The sequence below is a fragment of the Stenella coeruleoalba genome (assembly GCF_951394435.1).
Source record: "Stenella coeruleoalba genome assembly, chromosome: 3".
NCBI classification, from domain to species: Eukaryota; Metazoa; Chordata; class Mammalia; order Artiodactyla; family Delphinidae; genus Stenella; species Stenella coeruleoalba.
The window spans coordinates 52,744,026-52,765,302 of record NC_137148.1 but is presented as its reverse complement, the minus strand read 5'-3'; the positions used below and the strand labels follow the sequence as shown (position 1 = coordinate 52,765,302).

General features: G+C 42.8%; 1 protein-coding gene across 6 annotated transcripts in view; it reads right to left on the bottom strand.

Moving 5' to 3' along the window:
* Nucleotides 1–19,120, bottom strand: part of MAST4 (microtubule associated serine/threonine kinase family member 4) — a gene marked incomplete at its 5' end in the record, with an annotated part of 568,435 nt that extends 549,315 nt beyond the window's left edge. For all 6 annotated transcript variants that reach the window (XM_079916426.1, XM_079916429.1, XM_079916428.1 and 3 more), the window contains one exon: nt 18,761–19,120. In XM_079916426.1, the coding sequence (XP_079772552.1) occupies nt 18,761–19,120 (360 nt within the window). The remainder of the gene's footprint in view (nt 1–18,760) is intronic.
* Between the last annotated feature and the right edge of the window lie 2,157 nt (nt 19,121–21,277).

The following is a 21,277-nucleotide window of genomic DNA, read 5'->3' as shown; positions in this document are numbered from 1 at the left end:
GACCTTAAAAGTTCTGCAGATACTTAACTCAAAACTCTTAATGCCAAATGGACAGGACATATAGTGGATAATCATAAGTATTGCCCCAAATTGCCATCGAGGCATATTTGCGTCAAGACACCATTCTGAGTGCTTTACGTGCATTTACTCAACTTTTACAAAAGTCTTTTTAAGCTTAATTGGTAATTCAATTGGCCCACACTACCATACTGTGGCTAAGTGACCTCTCAACGTTATACAGTCTAGTGGGGTGGAGGAGAGAGAAACTATTAACTATACTACAAAAAGAAGTGTGTGCAAAACGAGAAGGAGAGAACAGTTGAAATAGTATCAGGAAATCCTGTGCAAACTGGTTAAGTACTGTACAAATTTTAACAATATATACGAGATCTGGCAGAACCCAGGAACAAAGATAATGCAGCACAACCCTCAGAAAAAAAGTACTTTGCTAACTTCAACTTTAAAGTTAAAGAAATAAAGACTATTTGTTAATAGCACATGCAATTTTATACTTCTTATGCACTTTTCCATCTTCCATAGTTTTCAAAGGTGACTGATACCCAAAGTGAGAGCCCTAAAGCATTACAATATGTCCAATAATTTTTAAAAAAAAAGCTAACTTGTTCAGCACAAAATAAGGCAGGAAAACCACACCTTGAAATTATAAGAAAAAAAAGTTAAACAACAAAGTGAGAACAAAAGAGCTTTCAAGTTAATTTTCAGTGAATCATAAAACTGAGTAACCAAAAAAAAGTCTCTCCCCCAAACATTCTGTTTAACAAAGGTTTTACTACACTCTTCCAAAGTGATTTGTGATGTTCTTTTTAAAATTCTGATGACCAAGCTATATATAAAAAAGGGGATGAAAGAAACAGGAATGATTCAGAACACAGAATGACAGGCAACCTAACACACAGAAAGTGATGACTCAGAAATAATTTTTAAAAAATTTAAAACAGTATGATTGTAGCAGGTGACACAACTGTCACATTGTTACTCTGTCAGTCTAACTCTTCCCAACAGGTCTTATTCTATAATTTTAAAACCGTTGCCCTCAGCTTTTTCCAAGTAGAAATGTTTTAATTTCAAAAGCAGAAGTCTTGAAAAGTCAGTGATATTGACATTACAATAAAGAAAACCAAGAGACTTCACAGAGAGAGAATGCCCATGTTATCTCTTGTCCTCCTAAGAGACTCCGCATCAGGGCTAGGACCCGCCATCACCACAGATTAAAGCGAGTCCTGAAAGGTCTCAGAGGCACATTTTGGACCATCCTCCTCTCTTCCCAAACAACAGTGAACTGCGGTAGCTTATTAGGGAAACAGTGTCTATAGAACAAAAAAAAACAAGAAATCCCAAGAAATAAAGTGGTACATGAAGTAAAATTTACAAAGGTAAGATTTCAACAACACATACATAAAGTACCAAAACGTAGGGGAAAGAGAAGATAGTCTTTCCTTACTTGACAAGCAGTTTTCCTCTCGTTCTCCTTCGCTCTCTCGTGCTCACACATGCTCACTCAGTGTTTAAACTAAGGCTACACTGGCTTAACCTGGCGATTCAACTTAACTAGTCTCATAAGAGCCACAAGAACAGGAAGGTCAGCATTTTCTTGGGTCTTTCTGATTTGTACTCTACTCATTTGAGATGAGTCTGAAGTTCTCCTTAAGTAAAACTTCCTGAGGGTCGTTTCTCTCCAAACAAACATTTGGGACTGCCCTTTCCTCTGGAGCAACTCTCCCCATCTCTTCCTGGCTGCATCTAAGTGAGTAGCCTCAGAGCTGCCCTGGGCTGATGCTGATTTCAATTAAGCCTCAGGTGCTTTCAATTAAGCACTCCAGCTAAAACTAAGGGAGTGACAAAGCAAATTCTGTGAGTTTGAGTGTATAGGAGCTAGACACATTCCTGTGGAATCAATTTATTCATAAAGAACCTCTTTGTGAAAATAATCACTTAACCTTTATACACAAAATGGATTTCATCACAACTGCATTCTATATCAATACCTTAATGCAGTTTACCTAGCAATGATTGCCCTAAGAAGCAATTTTAAATGTGTAATTTCTGAGAATATAAGTCTCAAGGACAGTGTACAGGGACATAACATTTTAACCACCAATTTTAACCCAATTTTACTTTATTTCCCTACCACTGGTGAGGCACTGGGACCCTTCCTGCATTGCAGAAGGTACATGCATCTCTGTATAAAGAAATGCCAGTTATGACACACATTAACACCAGAACCCCAAGATATGATGGTATTATTTTTAAAACAAACTTGGAAAGGCACAAAATCATCAACCAGGAGGGAACTACATACCTAACTTCTCAGCTTATTAAAAAAGTAGCTGACCAAGTACTAAGGCAGAGGCCAAAAGACACACACCTGATGTGAGTTTGTGAATGTATATTCAGCTACCCGCACTAAACTGGGTGCACCTGTGAGCTTGTTGGCCACTGAACACACCTCAAAACTACAAAGTCAAGAAAGTTAAAATTAAATTTTCGTTTTCCACACCATAGCCTATGAAATTAGTTAAGAAAAGGAAGCCAATTTGTCAGTATTTCCATCCTCCCCTCCACCTCCCCCTGCCCCCAATATCAATACAGAGCATTTGGGCTGAAAGGTTCAGTGGAAGTAAGTACCATAATCAAAAATATATGGACTGTGTCTAAGAGGAGAATTGATGGGCTAGCAAAGAGTACAGGCCTAGGGTACAAATTTATAAGCTGTCTCACAGACACATGTGCCTAGTTATGAATTCAAATTACTAAATAAGCAGTGAATGCTTTTCATTAAGAGAAGTTGGAGAAGCAACCAGAAATTTCACACAAGTTCTATACATTTAAATGTGACTCGAATGTTTGTGTACCGCTGACCACGGTCCTGAACTGACATTTCACATTTAAGGGTTTTCTCTCCTGAGCCTGGAAACACACATGACTACTGTCCAATCCTTTCCAGGAATTCTGAACCAGGTGAGAGAGAAGGACAAAGACAGGGAAAGAAACAAGGGCACACAAGCTGCTGGAGAAAGAGACTTCTGCTTAATCATATTTGATCTTATGCGCTACCCCCAAAATAATAGGACCAGATAAGAAACCGGACTAAATATCAGAGACATAAAAGGACACAATCATCCTTGAACTAAATGATGCAAAGCTGTGTAAATGCCAACCTGAACAGGTACACAGGGCAGAGCACCAGGCTGCTGGAAGGGAAAACGACCTGCGGTCACTGCACCAGCATTTATCTGAGTTATATCAAAAGCACTCCTAGGTTTTTGCAATTTTGCCTTAAAAAATTTAAATGTTTACATTGCCCCAAAGGGACATAACAGACTTTTGGTCAGACAATTCACATACATGAGTTCTTGCATTTTTAATAGTTCTATCACATGTCTAACGGATTTCCCCTCTGTGAAGTTGGGGTGGCCCCTGGACCACCTGCCTCCCCACCCGATGCTTATAGGAACCAAAGTTGGCTTCCAGAAAATCATCTGATTTCCTTGTTACTCCCTTCTCAGTCCCCAGATCATCATGAATTACCTGGTCATGTCACCAGCCTCATCACAGGGGTGACATGCTGTCTTCTTACTAAATCCCTGGGCATAGCTAGTAATTTGCACGTTCACAGTCTTTTAGGATATCATTTAATACATGATCACTAACAGCAGCTTCCATGAGCAAAAGAGAGATCGTGTCTACAGAAGAGTTAATGAACCATGAGGCTTTGCTATTAGTACATCGTAAGGAATGCTGTGTCCATGAATTTAAAAGTGATCGCTATGTTACATATCTACCTACTTATGAATGAAAGGGCCTCCCAGAACCACCAGCAAACCATGCCGGTAGCATAATCCGTCAGGGAAGGGACGTCTAGGCTCCCGATTATTCCTGGCTATGGAGCTGATAGTCTGCATCAACCAGCTTTTCCATACTCAGTCATATTAGCAAACACCATCATGGAAGGCATACTACATGCCAGGAATCATGCTGGGTCCTCAATACAAAACACCTCATTAATTCTCATAATGACCCTCTGCAATAAATACTGCCATGTCCATTTTACGATAAGGAAACAGTCTCAGTATTAATAACCTTTCCAAAGGCACACGGCCTATAAGTGGCTGAACTGGGATCACTGGTCTGTACCCTTAGGCAATACAGACACTGACCCCAGAGTAGGGAACACTGGCTGCTGGTATGAAGGGATGGAGGAGGGGGGCACAAGTCCTTTCCAGGCAACACTACAGAATGTGCGACCATGCTTTAACATGGCCTGGGGTGTCTTCCATCTAAAAAGGACAATTATCTCTTCTTAGATATACAGGCGCATGCGTACCTGTACGTACACACACACACACACACACACACACACACACACACACAAACACACACACACACACTGCGCTCAGTTTTCTCTAACACCAGGTTACGGACCCTTCTCATCGTGAGAACTTTTCTATCAGGACTCTTCCTACAGTTTACCATCTTCACAGCCCGCACTCTAACTTGCTTCCACACCCTTCCTTGCAGGGGCAAAATGAAAAACAGCTGGACTCATACACTGTATCCACTAAGTCTGAGGGAACAGAGTCAGCCTTTGTCACTGGCTCCGAAACACTGGTGAAATATAAACATTTGACATTTCCTAGAATACCTCAGACCCGGGGTGGAAAGGGTAAAAGCGTCAGCCCTTCCCTGACTCTGACCCTACGTTCTTCAGGAACATCCAAGCACATAAGCCAGCCTCTCATAACGCGTGTTAGCTCACAAACACCACTCTTCCCACCACCAGAGGATGTCACACCGCCTCCAGGCAATCTCTCCTCCTTTCACCCCAGGTCAACGTCCCCTGCAACTGACTGTGGGCGTGAGCATTCGCAAGGCCCTCTTCTCTGTCTCCATTCATCGTTAAAGGTTTTCCTTCAAGAAAATACTAGGCTTAAGGCAACATAGCAGTGAAGAGCAGCATTAATAGCCACACGAAGGTGTTCTCTCGACCCTGTTCCATTTCCTGGACGCCTGAGCCGCCAAGAATGAGCCCCAGTTCCGCGGACCCACCGCTTATTAAGATGGCTTCTTCTCAGGTCATCAGCTCCCTGATAACCTGGAACATTTCAACGAGCTACACCTGCGGCTCCCCACAGGTGGGCTCCAGGCTGCCTGGCTTCCCGAAACGCCAATCCGATGGAGTCACTTCCTTGCTTCAAACCTTCGGTGGCTCCCGGTGGCTTAGAATAAAGTCCAAAAGGTGTGCATGACCCAGACGCTGCTTCTCTCTCCAGCGTCCCCCGAGGCCATGCCTTCCTCGGCTCCACACACGTGACCCAGAGTCCTCAGCCCCCAGACCCGCACCGCTCTCTCTGCTCCCTGCATTACTCTTGTCCCTCCGCTTCCCCCATAACTCCTCAGTGAGGCAGTCCCCACCTCCCAGGGGAGATGAGGTGCACACTCCCTCAGAGGCTGTTCCCCATCTACCACGTTGGAAGTCAATTAATGAAAACTCATGTGGCTAGCCACTATGACTAGGGACTATCTCCCCCACTACACTAGAAGCTTTGTGAGGTCAAAACTATCTCTGTCTTGTCCACCCTTGTGTTTTCAGTGCCAAAGGTGATGCTTCACGAGAGTCAATATACATTGGCTGACTGACGTTCCAAACCTGTGGCTCTTATTGAAGCAGGGAGTCAAAAGCAGATTCAATAATAAACATGCCAAGATTTACACACTACTCTTCTTTGCAAATTATGTAGCTGCTATGATTCATAAAACACCAATTCAGTGAAAAGTTTTACTGAATTCATGGTTGCTCTTTGCTATTTATTCTCTTCACCAGTAAAGACTAGACATTCATCTACACATCTATGCATAACATTAAGAGCAGTCTTCAAACTCACGTCATTCATAGAACAGTTAAAAAACATCCCCACAAAAAAGAACTACAATCCTGCAGCACATGCAATGAAAACCACATTCACAGAAACAAACACAAGATAAAAAGGGAGAGGGTTATGCACCAGATGAAGCAACAAGATAACCCCCCCAAAAAAAAAACTAACTGAAGTGGAGATAGGCAACCTTCCAGAAAAAGAATTCAGAATAGTGATAGTGAAGATGATCCAGGACCCTGGAAAAAGAATGGAGGCAAAGATCGAGAAGATGCAAGAAATGTTTAACAAAGACCTAGAAGAATTAAAGAACAAACAAACAGAGATGAACAATACAATAACTGAAATGAAAACTACACTAGAAGAAATCAATATCAGAATAACTGAGGCAGAAGAACGGATAAGTGACCTGGAAGACAGAATGGTGGAATTCACTGGTGCAGAACAAAATAAAGAAAAAAGAATGAAAACAAATGAAGACAGCCTAAGAGACCTCTGGGATAACGTGAAACACAACAACATTCGCATTATAGGGGTCCCAAAAGGAGGAGAGAGAGAGGAAGGACCCGAGAAAATATTTGAAGAGATTATAGTCGAAAACTTCCCTAACATGGGAAAGGAAATAGCCACCCAAGTCCAGGAAGCACCGAGAGCCCCATACAGGATAAACCCAAGGAGAAACACGCCAAGACACATAGTAATCAAAATGGCAAAAATTAAAGACAAAGAAAAATTACTGAAAGCAGCAAGGGGAAAACGAAAAATAACACACAAGGGAACTCCCACAAGGTTAACAGCTAATTTCTCGGAAGAAACTCTACAAGCCAGAAGGGAGTGGCATGATATACTTAAACTGATGAAAGGGAAGAACCTACAACCAAGATTACTCTACCCAGCAAGGATCTCATTCAGATTCGATGGAGAAATCAAAAGCTTTACAGACAAACAAAAGCTAAGAGAATTCAGCAGCACCAAACCAGCTCTACAACAAATGCTAAAGGAACTTCACTAAGTGGGAGACACAAGAGAAGAAAAGAACCTACAAAAACAAAGCCAAAACAATTAAGAAAGTGGTCATAGAAACATACATATCAATAATTACCTTAAACGTGAATAGATTAAACGCTCCAACCAAAAGACACAAGCTTGCTGAATGGAAACAAAAGCAAGACCCATATATATGCTGTCTAAGAGACCCACTTCAGACCTAGAGACACATACAGACTGAAAGTGAAGGGGTGGAAAAAGATATTCCATGCAAATGGAAATCAAAAGAAAGCTGAAGTAGCAATACTCATATCAGATAAAATAGACTTTAAAATAAAGAATATTACAGGAGACAAGGAAGGATACTACATAATGATCAAGGGATCAATCCAAGAAGAAGATATAACAATTATAAATATATATGCACCCAACACAGGAGCACCTCAATACATAAGGCAACTGCTAACAGCCATAAAAGAGGAAATCAACAGTAACACAGCAATAGTGGGGGGGAAAAGATCTGTAAAAAATACAAACACATGGAGGCAAAGCAATACACTACTTAATAATGAAGTGATCACTGAAGAAATCAAAGAGGAAATCAAAAAATACCTAGAAACAAATGACAATGGAGACACGACGACCCAAAACCTATGGGATGCAGCAAAAGCAGTTCTAAGAGGGAAGTTTATAGCAATACAATCCTACCTTAGGAAACAGGAGAAATCTCGAATAAACAACCTAACCTTGCACCTAAAGCAATTAGAGAAAGAAGAACAAAAAAACCCAAAGTTAGCAGAAGGAAAGAAATCATAAAGATCAGATCAGAAATAAATGAAAAAGAAATGAAGGAAACGATAGCAAAGATCAATAAAACTAGAAGCTGGTTCTCTGAGAAGATAAACAAAATTGATAAACCACTAGCAGACTCATCAAGATAAAAAGAGAGAAGACTCAGATCAATAGAATAAGAAATGAATAAGGAGAAGTAACAACTGACACTGCAGAAATACAAAAGATCATGAGAGATTACTACAAGCAACTCTATGCCAATAAAATGGACAACCTGGAAGAAATGGACAAATTCTTAAAAATGCACAACCTGCCAAGACTGAATCAGGAAGAAATAGAAAATATGAACAGACCAATCACAAGCACTGAAACTGAAATTGTGATTAAACCTCTTCCAACAAACAAAAGTCCAGGACCAGATGGCTTCACAGGAGAATTCTATCAAACATTTAGAGAAGAGCTAACACCTATCTTTCTCAAACTCTTCCAAAATATAACAGAGGGGGCTTCCCTGGTGGCACAGTGGTTGAGAGTCCACCCGCTGATGCAGGGGACACGGGTTTGTGCCTCGGTCCGGGAAGATCCCACATGCCGCGGAGCAGCTGGGCCCATGAGCCATGGCCGCTGGGCCTGCGCGTCCGGAGCCTGGGCTCTGCAGCGGGAGAGGCCACAACAGTGAGAGGCCCGTGTACAGCAAAAAAATAAAATAAAAAATGAAAAAAATACATAGCAGAGGGAGGAACACTCCCAAACTCATTCTACAAGGCCACCATCACCCTGACACCAAAACCAGACAAGGATGTCACAAAGAAAGAAAACTACAGGCCAATATCACTGATAAACATAGATGCAAAAATCCTCAACAAAATGCTAGCAAACAGAATCCAACAGCACATTACAAGGATCATACACCATGATCAAGTGGGGTTTATTCCAGGAATGCAAGAATTCTTCAAAATACACAAATCAATCAACATGATACACCATATTAACAAATTGAAGGAGAAAAACCATATGATCATCTCAATAGATGCAGAGAAAGCTTTCGACAAAATTCAACACCCATTTTTGATAAAAGCCCTGAAGAAAGCAGGCATAGAGGGAACTTTCCTCAACATAATAAAGGCCATATATGACAAATCTACAGCCAACATCGTCCTCAATGGTGAAAAACTGAATGCTTTTCCACTAAGATCAGGAAAAAGACAAGGTTGTCCACTCTCATCACTCTTATTCAACATAGTTTTGGAAGTTTTAGCCACAGCAATCAGAGAACAAAAGGAAATAAAAGGAATCCAAATCGGAAAAGAAGAAGTAAAGCTGTCGCTGTTTGCAGATGACATGATACTATACATAGAGAATCCTAAAGATGCTACCAGAAAACTACTAGAGCTAATCAATGAATTTGGTAAAGTAGCAGGATACAAAATTAATGCACAGAAATCTCTGGCATTCCTATACACTAATGATGAAAAATCTGAAAGTGAAATCGGAAAACACTCCCATTTACCATTGCAACAAAAAGAATAAATTATCTAGGAATAAATCTACCTAAGGAGGCAAAAGACCTGTATGCAGAAAATTATAAGACACTGATGAAAGAAATTAAAAATGATACAAATAGATGAAGAGATACACCATGTTCTTGGATTGGAAGAATCAACATTGTGAAAATGACTCTACTACCCAAAGTAATCTACAGATTCAATGCAATCCCTATCAAACTACCACTGGCATTTTTCACAGAACTACAACAAAAAATTTCACAATTTGTATGGAAACACAAAAGACCCCGAATAGCCAAAGCAATCTTGAGAACGAAAAACGGAGCTGGAGGAATCAGGCTCCCTGACTTCAGACTATACTACAAAGCTACAGTAATCAAGACAGTATGGTACTGGCACAAAAACAGAAAGATAGATCAATGGAACAGGATAGAAAGCCCAGAGATAAACCCACGCACATATGGTCACCATACCGTTGATAAAGGAGGCAGGAATGTACAGTGGAGAAAGGACAGCCTCTTCAATAAGTGATGCTGGTAAAACTGGACAGGTACATGTAAAAGTATGAGATTAGATCACTCCCTAACATCATACACAAAAATAAGCTCAAAATGGATTAAAGACCTACATGTAAGGCCAGAAACTATCAAACTCTTAGAGGAAAACATAGGCAGAACACTCTATGACATAAATCACAACAAGATCCTTTTTGACCCACCTCCTAGAGAAATGGAAATTAAAACAAAAATAAACAAATGGGACCTAATGAAACTTCAAAGCTTTTGCACAGCAAAGGAAACCATAAACAAGACCAAAAGACAACCCTCAGGATGGGACAAAATATTTGCAAATGAAGCAACTGACAAAGGATTAATCTCCAAAATTTACAAGCAGCTCATGCAGCTCAATAACAAAAAAACAAACAACCCAATCCAAAAATGGGCAGAAGAGCTAAATAGACATTTCTCCAAAGAAGATATACAGATTGCTAACAAACACATGAAAGGACGCTCAACATCACTAATCATTAGAGAAATGCAAATCAAAACTACAATGAGGTATCACCTCACACCAGTCAGAATGGCCATCATCAAAAAGTCTACAAACAATAAATGCTGGAGAGGGTGTGGAGCAAAGGCAACCCTCTTGCACTGTTGGTGGGAATGTAAATTGATACAGCCACTCTGGAGAACAGTACGGAGGTTCCTTTAAAAACTAACGATGGAACTACCATATGACCCAGCAATCCCACTACTGGGCATATACCCTGAGAAAACCGTAATTCATAAAGAGTCATGCACCAAAATGTTCATTGCAGCTCTATTTACAATAGCCAGGAGATGGAAACAACCTAAGTGTCCATCATTGGATGAATGGATAAAGAAGAGGTGGCACATATATACAATGGACTATTACTCAGCCATAAAAAGAAATGAAATTGAGCTATTTGTAATGAGGTGGATGGACCTAGAGTCTGTCATACAGAGTGAAGTAAGTCAGAAAGAGAAAGATAAATACCGTATGCTAACACATATATATGGAATTTAAGGGGAAAAAATGTCATGAAGAACCTAGGGGTAAGACAGGAATAAAGAAACGGACCTACTAGAGAATGGACTTGAGGATATGGGGAAGGGGAAGCTGTGACAAAGTGAGAGAGTGGCATGGACGTACATACACTACCAAATGTAAAATAGATAGCTAGTGGGAAGCAGCCGCATAGCACAGGGAAATCAGCTCGGTGCTTTGTGACCACCTAGAGGGGTGGGATAGGGAGGGTGAGAGGGAGGGAGATGCAAGAGGGAAGAGATATGGGAACATATGTATATGTATAACTGCTTCACTTTGTTATAAAGCAGAAAATAACACACCATTGTAAAGCAATTATACTCCAATAAAGACGTAGAAAAATAAATAAATAAAAATAAAATAAAATGTTTAGATTAATAGACAAAAAATAATAATAATAATAGTGGGGACTTACACCTCACACCAATGGACAGATCATCCAAACGGAAAATTAATAAGGAAACACAAGCTTTAAATGATACAAGATACCAGATAGATTTAATTGATATTTATAGGACATTCCATCCAAAAACAGCAGATTACACGTTCTCAAGTGCGCACGGAACACTCTCCAGGACAGATCACATCTTGGGTCACAAATCAAGCCTCAGAAAATTTAAGGAAACTGAAATCATATCAAGCATCTTTTCTGACCACAATGCTATGAGATTAGAAATGAATTACAGGGAAAAAAAAGTAAAAAACACAAACACATGGAGGCTAAACAATACACTACCAAATAACCAAGAGATCACTGAAGAAATCAATGAGAAAATCAAAAAAAACCTAGAGACAAATGACAATAAAAACACGATGATCCAAAACCTATGGGATGCAGCAAAAGCAGTTCTAAGAGGGAAGTTTATAGCTATACAAGCCTACCTCAAAAAACAAGAAAAGTCTCAAATAAACAATCTAACTGTACACCTAAAGGAACTAGAGGAAGAAGGACAAACAAAACGCAAAGTCAGCAGAAGGAAAGAAATCATAAAGATCAGAGCAGAAATAAATGAAAAAGAAACAAAGAAAACAATAGCAAAGATCAATAAAACTAGAAGCTGGTTCTTTGAGAAGATAAACAAAATTGATAAACCATTAGCCAGACTCATCAAGAAAAAGAGGGAGAGGACTCAAATCAATAAAATCAGAAATGAAAAAGGAGAAGTTACAACAGACACTGCAGAAATACAGTGCATCCTTAGAGACTACTACAAGCAACTCTATGCCAATAAAATGGACAACCTGGAAGAAATGGACAAATTCTTAGAAAGGTATAACCATCCAAGACTGAACCAGGAAGAAAAAGAAAATATGAACAGACCAATCACAAGTAATGAAATTGAAACTGTGATGAAAAATCTTCCAACAAATAAAGTCTAGGACCAGACGGCTTCAGAGGTGAATTCTATCAAACATTTAGAGAAGAGCTAGCAGCCATCCTTCTCAAACTCTTCCAAGAAATTGTGGAGGAAGGAACACTCCCAAACTCATTCTATGAGGCCACCACCACCCTGATACCAAAACCAGACAAAGATACTACAAAAAAAGAAAATTACAGACCAATATCACTGATGAATATAGATGCAAAAATCCTCAACAAAATATTAGCAAACAGAATCCAACAACACCTTAAGAGGATCACACACCGTGATCAAGTGGGATTTATCCCAAGGATGCAAGGATTCTTCAATATACACAAATCAATCAATGTGATACACCATATTAACAAATTAGAAAAATAAAAACCATATGATCATCTCAATAGATGCAGAAAAAGCTTTTGACAAAATTCAACAGCCATTTATGATAAAAACTCTCCAGAAAGTGGGCATAGAGGGAACCTACCTCAACATAATAAAGGCCATATATGACAAACGCACAGCAAACATCATTCTCAATGGTAAAAAGCTGAAAGCATTTCCTCTAAGATCAGGAATGAGACAAGGATGTCTACTCTCACCACTATTATTCAACATAGTTTTGGAAGTCCTAGCCATGGCAACCAGAGAAGAAAAAGAAATAAAGGGAATACAAATTGGAAAAGAAGAAGTAAAACTGTCACTGTTTGCACATGACATGATACTATACATAGAGAATCCTAAAGACGTCACCAGAAAACTACTAGAGCTAATCAATGAATTTGGTAAAGTTGCAGGATACAAAATTAATGCACAGAAATCTCTTGCATTCCTATATACTAAAGATGAAAAATATGAAAGAGAAATTAAGGAAACACTCCCATTTATCATTGCAACAAAAAGACTAAAATACCTAGGAATAAACCTACCTAGGGAGACAAAAGACCTGTATGCATAAAACTATAAGACACTGATGAAAGCAATTAAAGATGATACCAACAGATGGAGAGATATACCATGTTCTTGAATTGGAAGAATCGATATTGTGAAAATGACTATACTACTCAAAGCAATCTACAGATTCAATGCAATCCCTATCGAATTACCAATGGCATTTTTTACAGAACTAGAACAAAAAATCTTAAAATTTGTATGGAGACACAAAAACCCCGAATAGCCAAAGCAGTCTTGAGGGAATAAAGCGGAGCTGGAGGAATCAGGCTCCCTGACTTCAGACTATACTACAAAGCTACAGTAATCAAGACAATATGGTACTGGCACAAAAACAGAAATATAGATCAATGGAACAAGATAGAAAGGCCAGAGATAAACCCACACACCTATGGTCAACTAATCTATGACAAAGGAGGCAAAGATATACAATGGAGAAAAGACAGTCTCTTCAATAAGTGTGCTGGGAAAACTGGATGGCTACATGTAAATGAATGAAATTAGAACACTCCCTAACACCATACACAAAAATAAACTCAAAATGGATTAGAGTCCTAAATGTAAGACCAGACAGTATAAAACTCCTAGAGGAAAACATAGGAAGAACACTCTTTGACATAAATCACAGCAAGATCTTTTTTGATCCAGCCCCTAGAGTAACGGAAATAAAAACAAAAATAAACAAATGGGACCTAATGAAACTTAAAAGCTTTTGTACAGCAAAGGAAACCATAAACAGGATTAAAAGACAACCCTCAGAATGGCAGAAAATATTTACAAACGAATCAACGGACAAAGGATTAATCTCCAAAATATATAAACAGCTCATGCAGCTCAATATTAAAAAAACAAACAACCCAATCCAAAAATGCGCAGAAGACCTAAATAGACATTTCTCCAAAGAAGACATACAGATGGCCAAGAAGCACATGAAAAGCTGCTCAACAGCACTAATTATTAGAGAAATGCAAATCAAAACTACAATGAGGTATCACCTCACACCAGTTAGAATAGGCATCATCAAAAAATCTAGAAACAACAAATGCTGGAGAGAGAGTGGAGAAAAGGGAACCCTCTTGCACTGCTTGTGGGAATGTAAATTGATACAGCCACTATGGAGAACAGTATGAAGGCTCCTTAGAAAACTAAAAATAGAATTACCATATGATCCAGCAATCCCACTGCTGGGCATATACCCAGAGAAAACCATAATTCAAAAAGAGTCATACACCCCAATGTTCATTGCAGCACTATTTACAATAGCCAGGTCATGGAAGCAACCTAAATGCCCATCAATAGACGAATGGATAAAGATGTGGTGTATATATACAATGGAATTTTACTCAGCCATAAAAAGGAACGAAATTGAGTCATTTGTTGAGACGTGGATGGATCTAGAGACTGTCATACAGAGTGAAGTAAGTCAGAAAGAGAAAAACAAATATCGTATATTAACACATGTATGTGGAACCTAGAAAAATGGTACAGATGAACCGGTTTGCAGGGCAGAAATTGAGACACAGATGTAGAGAACAAACGTATGGTCACCAAGGGGGGAAGCCCAAGGGGGGAAACCCGCGGTGGGGTGGTGGTGGTGATGTGATGAATTGGGCGATTGCTATTGACATGTATACACTTATGTAGATAAAATGGATGACTAGGGCTTCCCTGGTGGCTCAGTGGTTGAGAGTCCGCCTGCCGATGCAGGGGACACGGGTTCGTGCCCCGGTCTCTGAAGATCCCACATGCCGCAGAGCGGCTAGACCCGTGAGCCATGGCCGCTGAGCCTGCGCGTCCGGAGCCTGTGCTCCGCAACGGGAGAGGCCACAACAGTGAGAGGCCCGCGCACCACAAAAAAAAAAAAAAAAAAAAAAAAATTAGACGCTTTATATTGAGTTTAAAATCCTTTTACCAAATAAGCTTTTTTTCTGCTGTTCTAAGAATCCCTGAAAGTTTCAAGTTCTAACACACACAGTAAAAAGCAGAGTAAATACTCAAGTCTTGCACAGGCATTGTGAGTGGATCCTCACTGATTTGACTTTCTTCAAAATTCACCTGGAAAAACTGCTCATAATACTTTCACTGTGATTTAGGAGGCTTTTTTGATAAGAGATCTAGAGGTTTAAGCATAATTCACAACAGACAAAACAATACACACATGGTCACCCTTCAGTCAAATGTGCAACCGTTTTCAAAGATGTATTTTTCCTCTTTCATTCAACATATATGTACTGAGCCCCTACTAATATATTAGAAGCACTGTGCTAAACACACAAAGACAAACTTCCTGCCCTTATGAGTTCATCGACACACAGCAAACGGCACTGAGTACTTTATGAGAGTTATCAGAAGGTGCTTTGAGAAGGGACAGGGCAGAGCGCCTAAGAGCAAATCTCAGAAATGTTAGAGGGACACTCCTCCAATCCAGATCATTATGACTATCCGAAACACAGTCCATTACCCTCAACTTGCAGAGACCCCCAAATCCACAGGCTTGAGTTATCAGGGGTTAAGTGAGATGCACTTTATTTAAACAAAAAACCATGCACTATCTCTCTCGTGTGTTTGATTATTAAGTACATAAAAACTACAATCACTGCCATGGTAAAGTATTGTTTTTAAGACACCAAAAGCTTAAAGGGCTGATTTAAGTCTATGAGACTTTGTAAGTTTACATAAATATTGACAGTAAGATAAAATATGAAATAGGTCAAACACTGTTGACATTAGTAGTATATGCAAGCAGCTTCAACAAGGGTGCCCAAAAAATTAGCACTGCAATAATACACTAGGAAATTGAATTTTGCTGCTTTTTAAAAATTGATGCAGTAACTTACTGAAAAAAAAACTGGAAGACAATGAGTCTCCCAAGCCAGACCTAACAATTTTTAAATCTAAATGAACCTCCTTCCATTTTATGGGTTTCCCTCAAGGCTTTCTACTCAGTGCCTTGCTACCGTATAACTAACACTATGCTAACAGTGCCTTCCCATAATGCAACCTGATCCAGATAAAAACTGTTTCCCAACTAATACTAAAAAAGTGGTAATAAACAGTATAGACAAGGCCTCAGGTTCTCTGAAAGTAGGGAGCAGATTAATTATGCATAAATAAAATAAGCCAGCCCAAACTTGTACCTCCTTTCACAACATTTTTAATCACAAATGAACTTGAAAAATTAATATTTACTTAGCACTCCATGCTAAATGTTAGATACTATACTAGGATTAAACTAGGTGGCATGTATAAAATGCCTAATGACCCTATTGCTATTATTCCCATTTAAGAGGGGAAAAATCAGGCCTTACATCAGCTGAGTGGTCCACATCTCACATCTAGTTAAGGTGGCAGAGGCGGGAATCAAACCCAGGTCTTTCCACCAAACTGAGAGTGTGTAACCCAGTGTTCCTCACTGAACCTGCTAGAATGGTATTTATAGTGGTGCCCGTTTTCTGAGGAGAGGAGGGAGAGCGTTCATAGGTTCTCAAAGAGACCCAAAACACTCTCTCAAAGGCTAAGAACCCCTGCACCATACTGGCACCAGTGTAAGAGCCAGAAAACGTACACTGGACTTCAACCCCTCTCACCAAGGCTATAACTTCTCTACTCCACAGTTTTAGTTTCTCTTTAAAATTCTCAGAGAAGGTCAAGATTTCCACTCCTGGACAATTTCCAGCATCCCCTGCCACAGGTTAAGTTACACAATAAATTGCAATACTGTATGACTTTACATCCAATTCTGAGATTTCACAAATACTGACCAATGTTATTTAGTCATTCCACTTTCCAATATGTGTTTCAATCAACCATTCCTCACTGCAGTGCCTGTGTAATAAGCTATCTTTACATCCACTTCCAAGAAAATAAAACACTGTCACCCTGAGGCCAGGCAATAAATCAGCTACAGGATTGGGATCAAAAGTAAGAAGTTCCTGACTTCCCCCACCTGGGATCTGCAATACCATGTTATGTATCATGAAGTACCCTCCTAGCTACGCAGAAAACATAGGGCAACTAACTCTACCATCTTCTCTACCGATGGCAACACTATATTAGAATCTAGTGGTAAATCATTACGTTGGGTCATATCCCCTACTGCCCAGTGACCAGCGTGCTCAACTCGGTAAGTACGCCAGCACATGCATGGCATCTTTCAAAGGGAGATGCAACCACTGAGAACACTGGTTTAGTCTGGGGGTTTGGTCAGGTAACTCTGTGGTGGGTGTGATGCTCAGCTTAACTCCTGGCACCCTGTCCCTAGGATCAACCTGCACTTTGGATCCATCCTAAATTCCTGATCAGGGGAGGGTTCGTGTGGAAATAAACTTTACCTTGAAGTTCACTGGTCATACCCCTCATTTTACAGATTATTAAACTGACCTCAGAGGAATCAGCTCATCCAAGATCTCACAATTCAGAAGCAGAGACAGTTCTAGAAAGCAAATCTCCAGGCACCTGTCCAGGATCCTCGCGTTCCTCCGGGCACTGGGGAATGGGTTCTGGTTACTGCCAGAGGCTTGGGCCACCACTAGGGCTTGCTCCATCTCTGCCAGGCTAGGACTTGACTCCCCTCACTTTGCGCCAGATCCAGTCTATGCCTCCAGGCTGGGGTCCCAGGGGGCTACTGTCAGAGCACTGGCCTCAGCTTGCATCTTCTGACGGACAGAGACAATTACTAAAACTAACCCCATCAGAGAGGAAGAAAACACCACACTGGCACTGAGGAATTAACTTCACAAGGAGGCTCTGTTAGGGTGATGTTTTATTTATGGCCTTTCCCTGATCAAGATGACTTCCCCTCAAGAAACGTCCAAAGCAACCAATCAAAGACACCAAGAACCTTATGCTTCCTTAACTGTCCTCCAAAAGCAGAAAAAAGCCAGAGAAAACAGGCGAGAGGACACCAAGTCATAGTTTCAATGTGTCAGGACGCGACCCACAAGTTTTGCACGAATATTCTTCCAAGAAACCAGGATGGACGCAGTCCCCCGAAGAAGGGGGCACGTTCCCCATTCAGTCTGGCGACCAGCACGCATCTGGACACCCCGGAACAAGTCCAAATCGGAGATGTAGAAGCGCAAGTCAGCGCCGCCGGCCGAGGGCCGGAGGACCGACGCCGCGGGACCAGCCAAAACCACCCGCGGGGGACGCCGGGGCCAATGCAACCGAAACTCCGCCGCGCAACTTCGCGGGTACCGCTGCCAGCCGTCCCCCACCTCCAACACACCCACTCTCCTCTCACAACCGTCCCTTCACCACACTCCCCCCTCTGCCCAAGCGCTACGGTTGGAAGCAACGCCCACTTCGGAAAACGAGGTCTCAGTTGTGGGGACAAGCCAGGCGTCCAGCTCACGTCCATTCACAGACCCAAAGGAGCAGATCCTGATCGACGGAGTTTGCTGCTTTGACACTGGAGAAGCACACTATCAGGCAGCACATGTACACGCGCGCACACGCGCGCACACACACACGCGCACACACACACACACACACACACACACACAGGTAACAGCCATGGGGAAACCGGTGACCCACAGGGAAGCTCCTGTCATTACCCAGGGCTCGGGGCACAGCATCTGGGGTCCCTCTCCCTCTCCAGGCCCCAGCACGCGCTGCCCACCACCCGCGTGCGGGATGGAGAGCTGCGGTCGCCTGGCAGCCTGGACCAGAGGGGCGGTGGCGGGGGGAGGGAAGGCGGGCCCACCTCCTCATCCTGCTCTTCCTGGGACGCGCTGCTGCCCCGGGGCGCGGGGGGCGCGGTTCCTCCGGGCAGCGGCGGCTGAGGCGGCGGCGCGGGGACTCCACGCTCTGGCACCAAGCGCGCGGGAGCCCACGCGGCGGGCGGCCGAGCGCCGCCCGGCGGCGGCGGCGGCGGCGGCGGCGGGTGCTCGCGAGAGAAGCTGGGCTCCCCTTCCTCCGACAGAGTTTCTGAGCCCGATGAGGACTCGGCAGAGGAAGCTCCCGGCGAGGACGCGGCAGCCGCCGCAGGGGCGAGAGTCCGGGCACTGTGGCCGCTGCAGCCGCGGAGCACTGGCTCCAGCACCTCCGAAACTTTCTCCCCCATTTCCCTCTCGGGCCCAAAGTGCGGCCCAAGGGCCGGCGAGGGCGCGGCACGCACTCAGCGCCTCCGGGGAAAGCCTCGAACTGCTGGGCTCCTGCTCGCTCTCGCTGCCGCTCCCGGGCTGCAGAGAGCTCCGCCGGCAACTACATGGCCGCGGCCGGGCCGCCGGAGCCTGCAGCCAAGTTAGCAGCCGCCCGCACCCGGCGGTCGACTGGGGCTCCCGCGCGCGGGGACATGCCAGCGCGGGTCCGCACTCTGCGCAGCGCCCGAGCCGCCGGGACTGCGGCTTCTCCAGTAAAACCTACCCCTCCGGGACCGAGCGGGGCCAGCGAAAGAGACGGGCAGCCGGGAGAACCAATGGCAGAGCAGGCACGCCGGTGGGCGGAGGCTACGGCGCCCCAGGCGCACCTGCGTCAGGTAGGGGAGGCGGGGCCGAGGCTCCGGCTGCAGAGTCGGGGTCCTGGGGGCCGGGACGAGGCACCTGCCCTGGGAGGGTGGGAATGGAGCCCGGAATCGGAGCCTAAGCCTGGTACTCTGAATTTAGCCAAGGAGCGGCTGGCGGTCCTGGGAACGCCAGGGGAAGATGGCCGAGAGGGCAGTGAGACCTTGGACAAGAGCTGGACTTCGTTTCCAAAAAGTGGAATCCAGGAAACTGACCAGAAGGAGAAGTAGCTGGGCTTTAAGGGTAAAAGGAAACACACACACACAGTCACACACATGCACGCACCCACCAGCGTGCTGGAGGAGAAAGGGGAAAACTTCATGGTACAGTGAGTGCATCCAAACCGAGCTGATCTCCGATCCCGGATTCTCCACTTAAGCTCCCTGGGCGTCAGTGTTCTCAACTGGAAATGGAGACAGTCATATCTGTCTTGTCTCCCTATGAGCAGAATTAGAACAAATATATTTAAAGCTTCAGCAGACTGCCTGGCTTAGACACATGGAGAGTTTTCAAAAGACGATTTTCTGTCTTTATTTCTGTTTGTAAATTAAAAAGTTAAGTCAAAGACGTGTACCTTTTGAAAGGAAGGAAAATGACAAATTATGCCCCTGTATTTAATTAGGACCAAGAATATGCCCAGCACTGTGCCAGATACTAGACAAAACTGAATTTGAGAGGGCTGCTGGCCCACCATTGCCTGTCTTTCCACATCAGCTAAGCATAGGATGAAAAGAGATCACATTTCCACTTTACTTTCTCCTAGCCTGGCTTGTAAACCAACAAGATGCAGGACTGGTTGCTTCATTTTCCTTACCTCTAAGAACTAGGAGAAAGAACTTTCACTAAGGGCACCAATAGAATCACCTTAAGGCCCTCTCTGGGTGGCCTTCAGCGTGATGGGGTGACTTGAATATCTCAGGAGCCAGCAGTCAACTCAGCAGTGGGAAATAAATGATTCCTTGCCTTCAGCTCCAGTCCTACTGTGAGCTCTGGCACTGTGACCTGGGATCTAAATTCAACCAGATTCAATTCCACAGACGTTGATTGAGATGTGTGCCTGGTGCTTGCAGGGGATACAAAGATGTATAAGTCAGGTCCCCTGCCCTGGAGGAGCCTATGGTCAAGCAAGAGATTGATGCTGCATAATATAGTTCCATTATTAATTTTCAAAAGCTATGGTAGTGCTACACTAACAATGTGCCACAGGAGAAGAGGAAAGAGTCATAGGAAAACAATTAGGTCCTCAAGCTCAGGAGTCCTCAAGAATCTTAGATTTCTCCTTGTCAGAACAGCCTTGCCAAACATCCTTAAGAAGTGGAGGACTCGAGTTGAAAGCCCCTTCAGCTAATGAGTCCTTTTATGCTATCACCATATCTACATGTAAGTGATACATCATACAAAGTGCTTCATCATATTGGACAGAAAGCTTTGTCCTGATCAGTTTCCCTCCCCAAGATGAGGGGGAAGGAAATATAATGTGACCCCATTGCCATAGACAGCCATACTGCAGAACAGCTCTGGCTGTCAGGCTTCCATTGTGACACTTCAGAATTATCTGAGGGGCTGTGAAGACCTGCTGAGGCAAAAGAACAGTTCTAGTAAACTGACTAGTTATGAGAGCAAGGCTATAGAGAGAGCACAGTGGGGCAGTCTGAATCCGATCTTGGGCTGCACAATTGCTTTGCTAGTCAGGAGTATTGGTCTTTATCTGAGCCCCT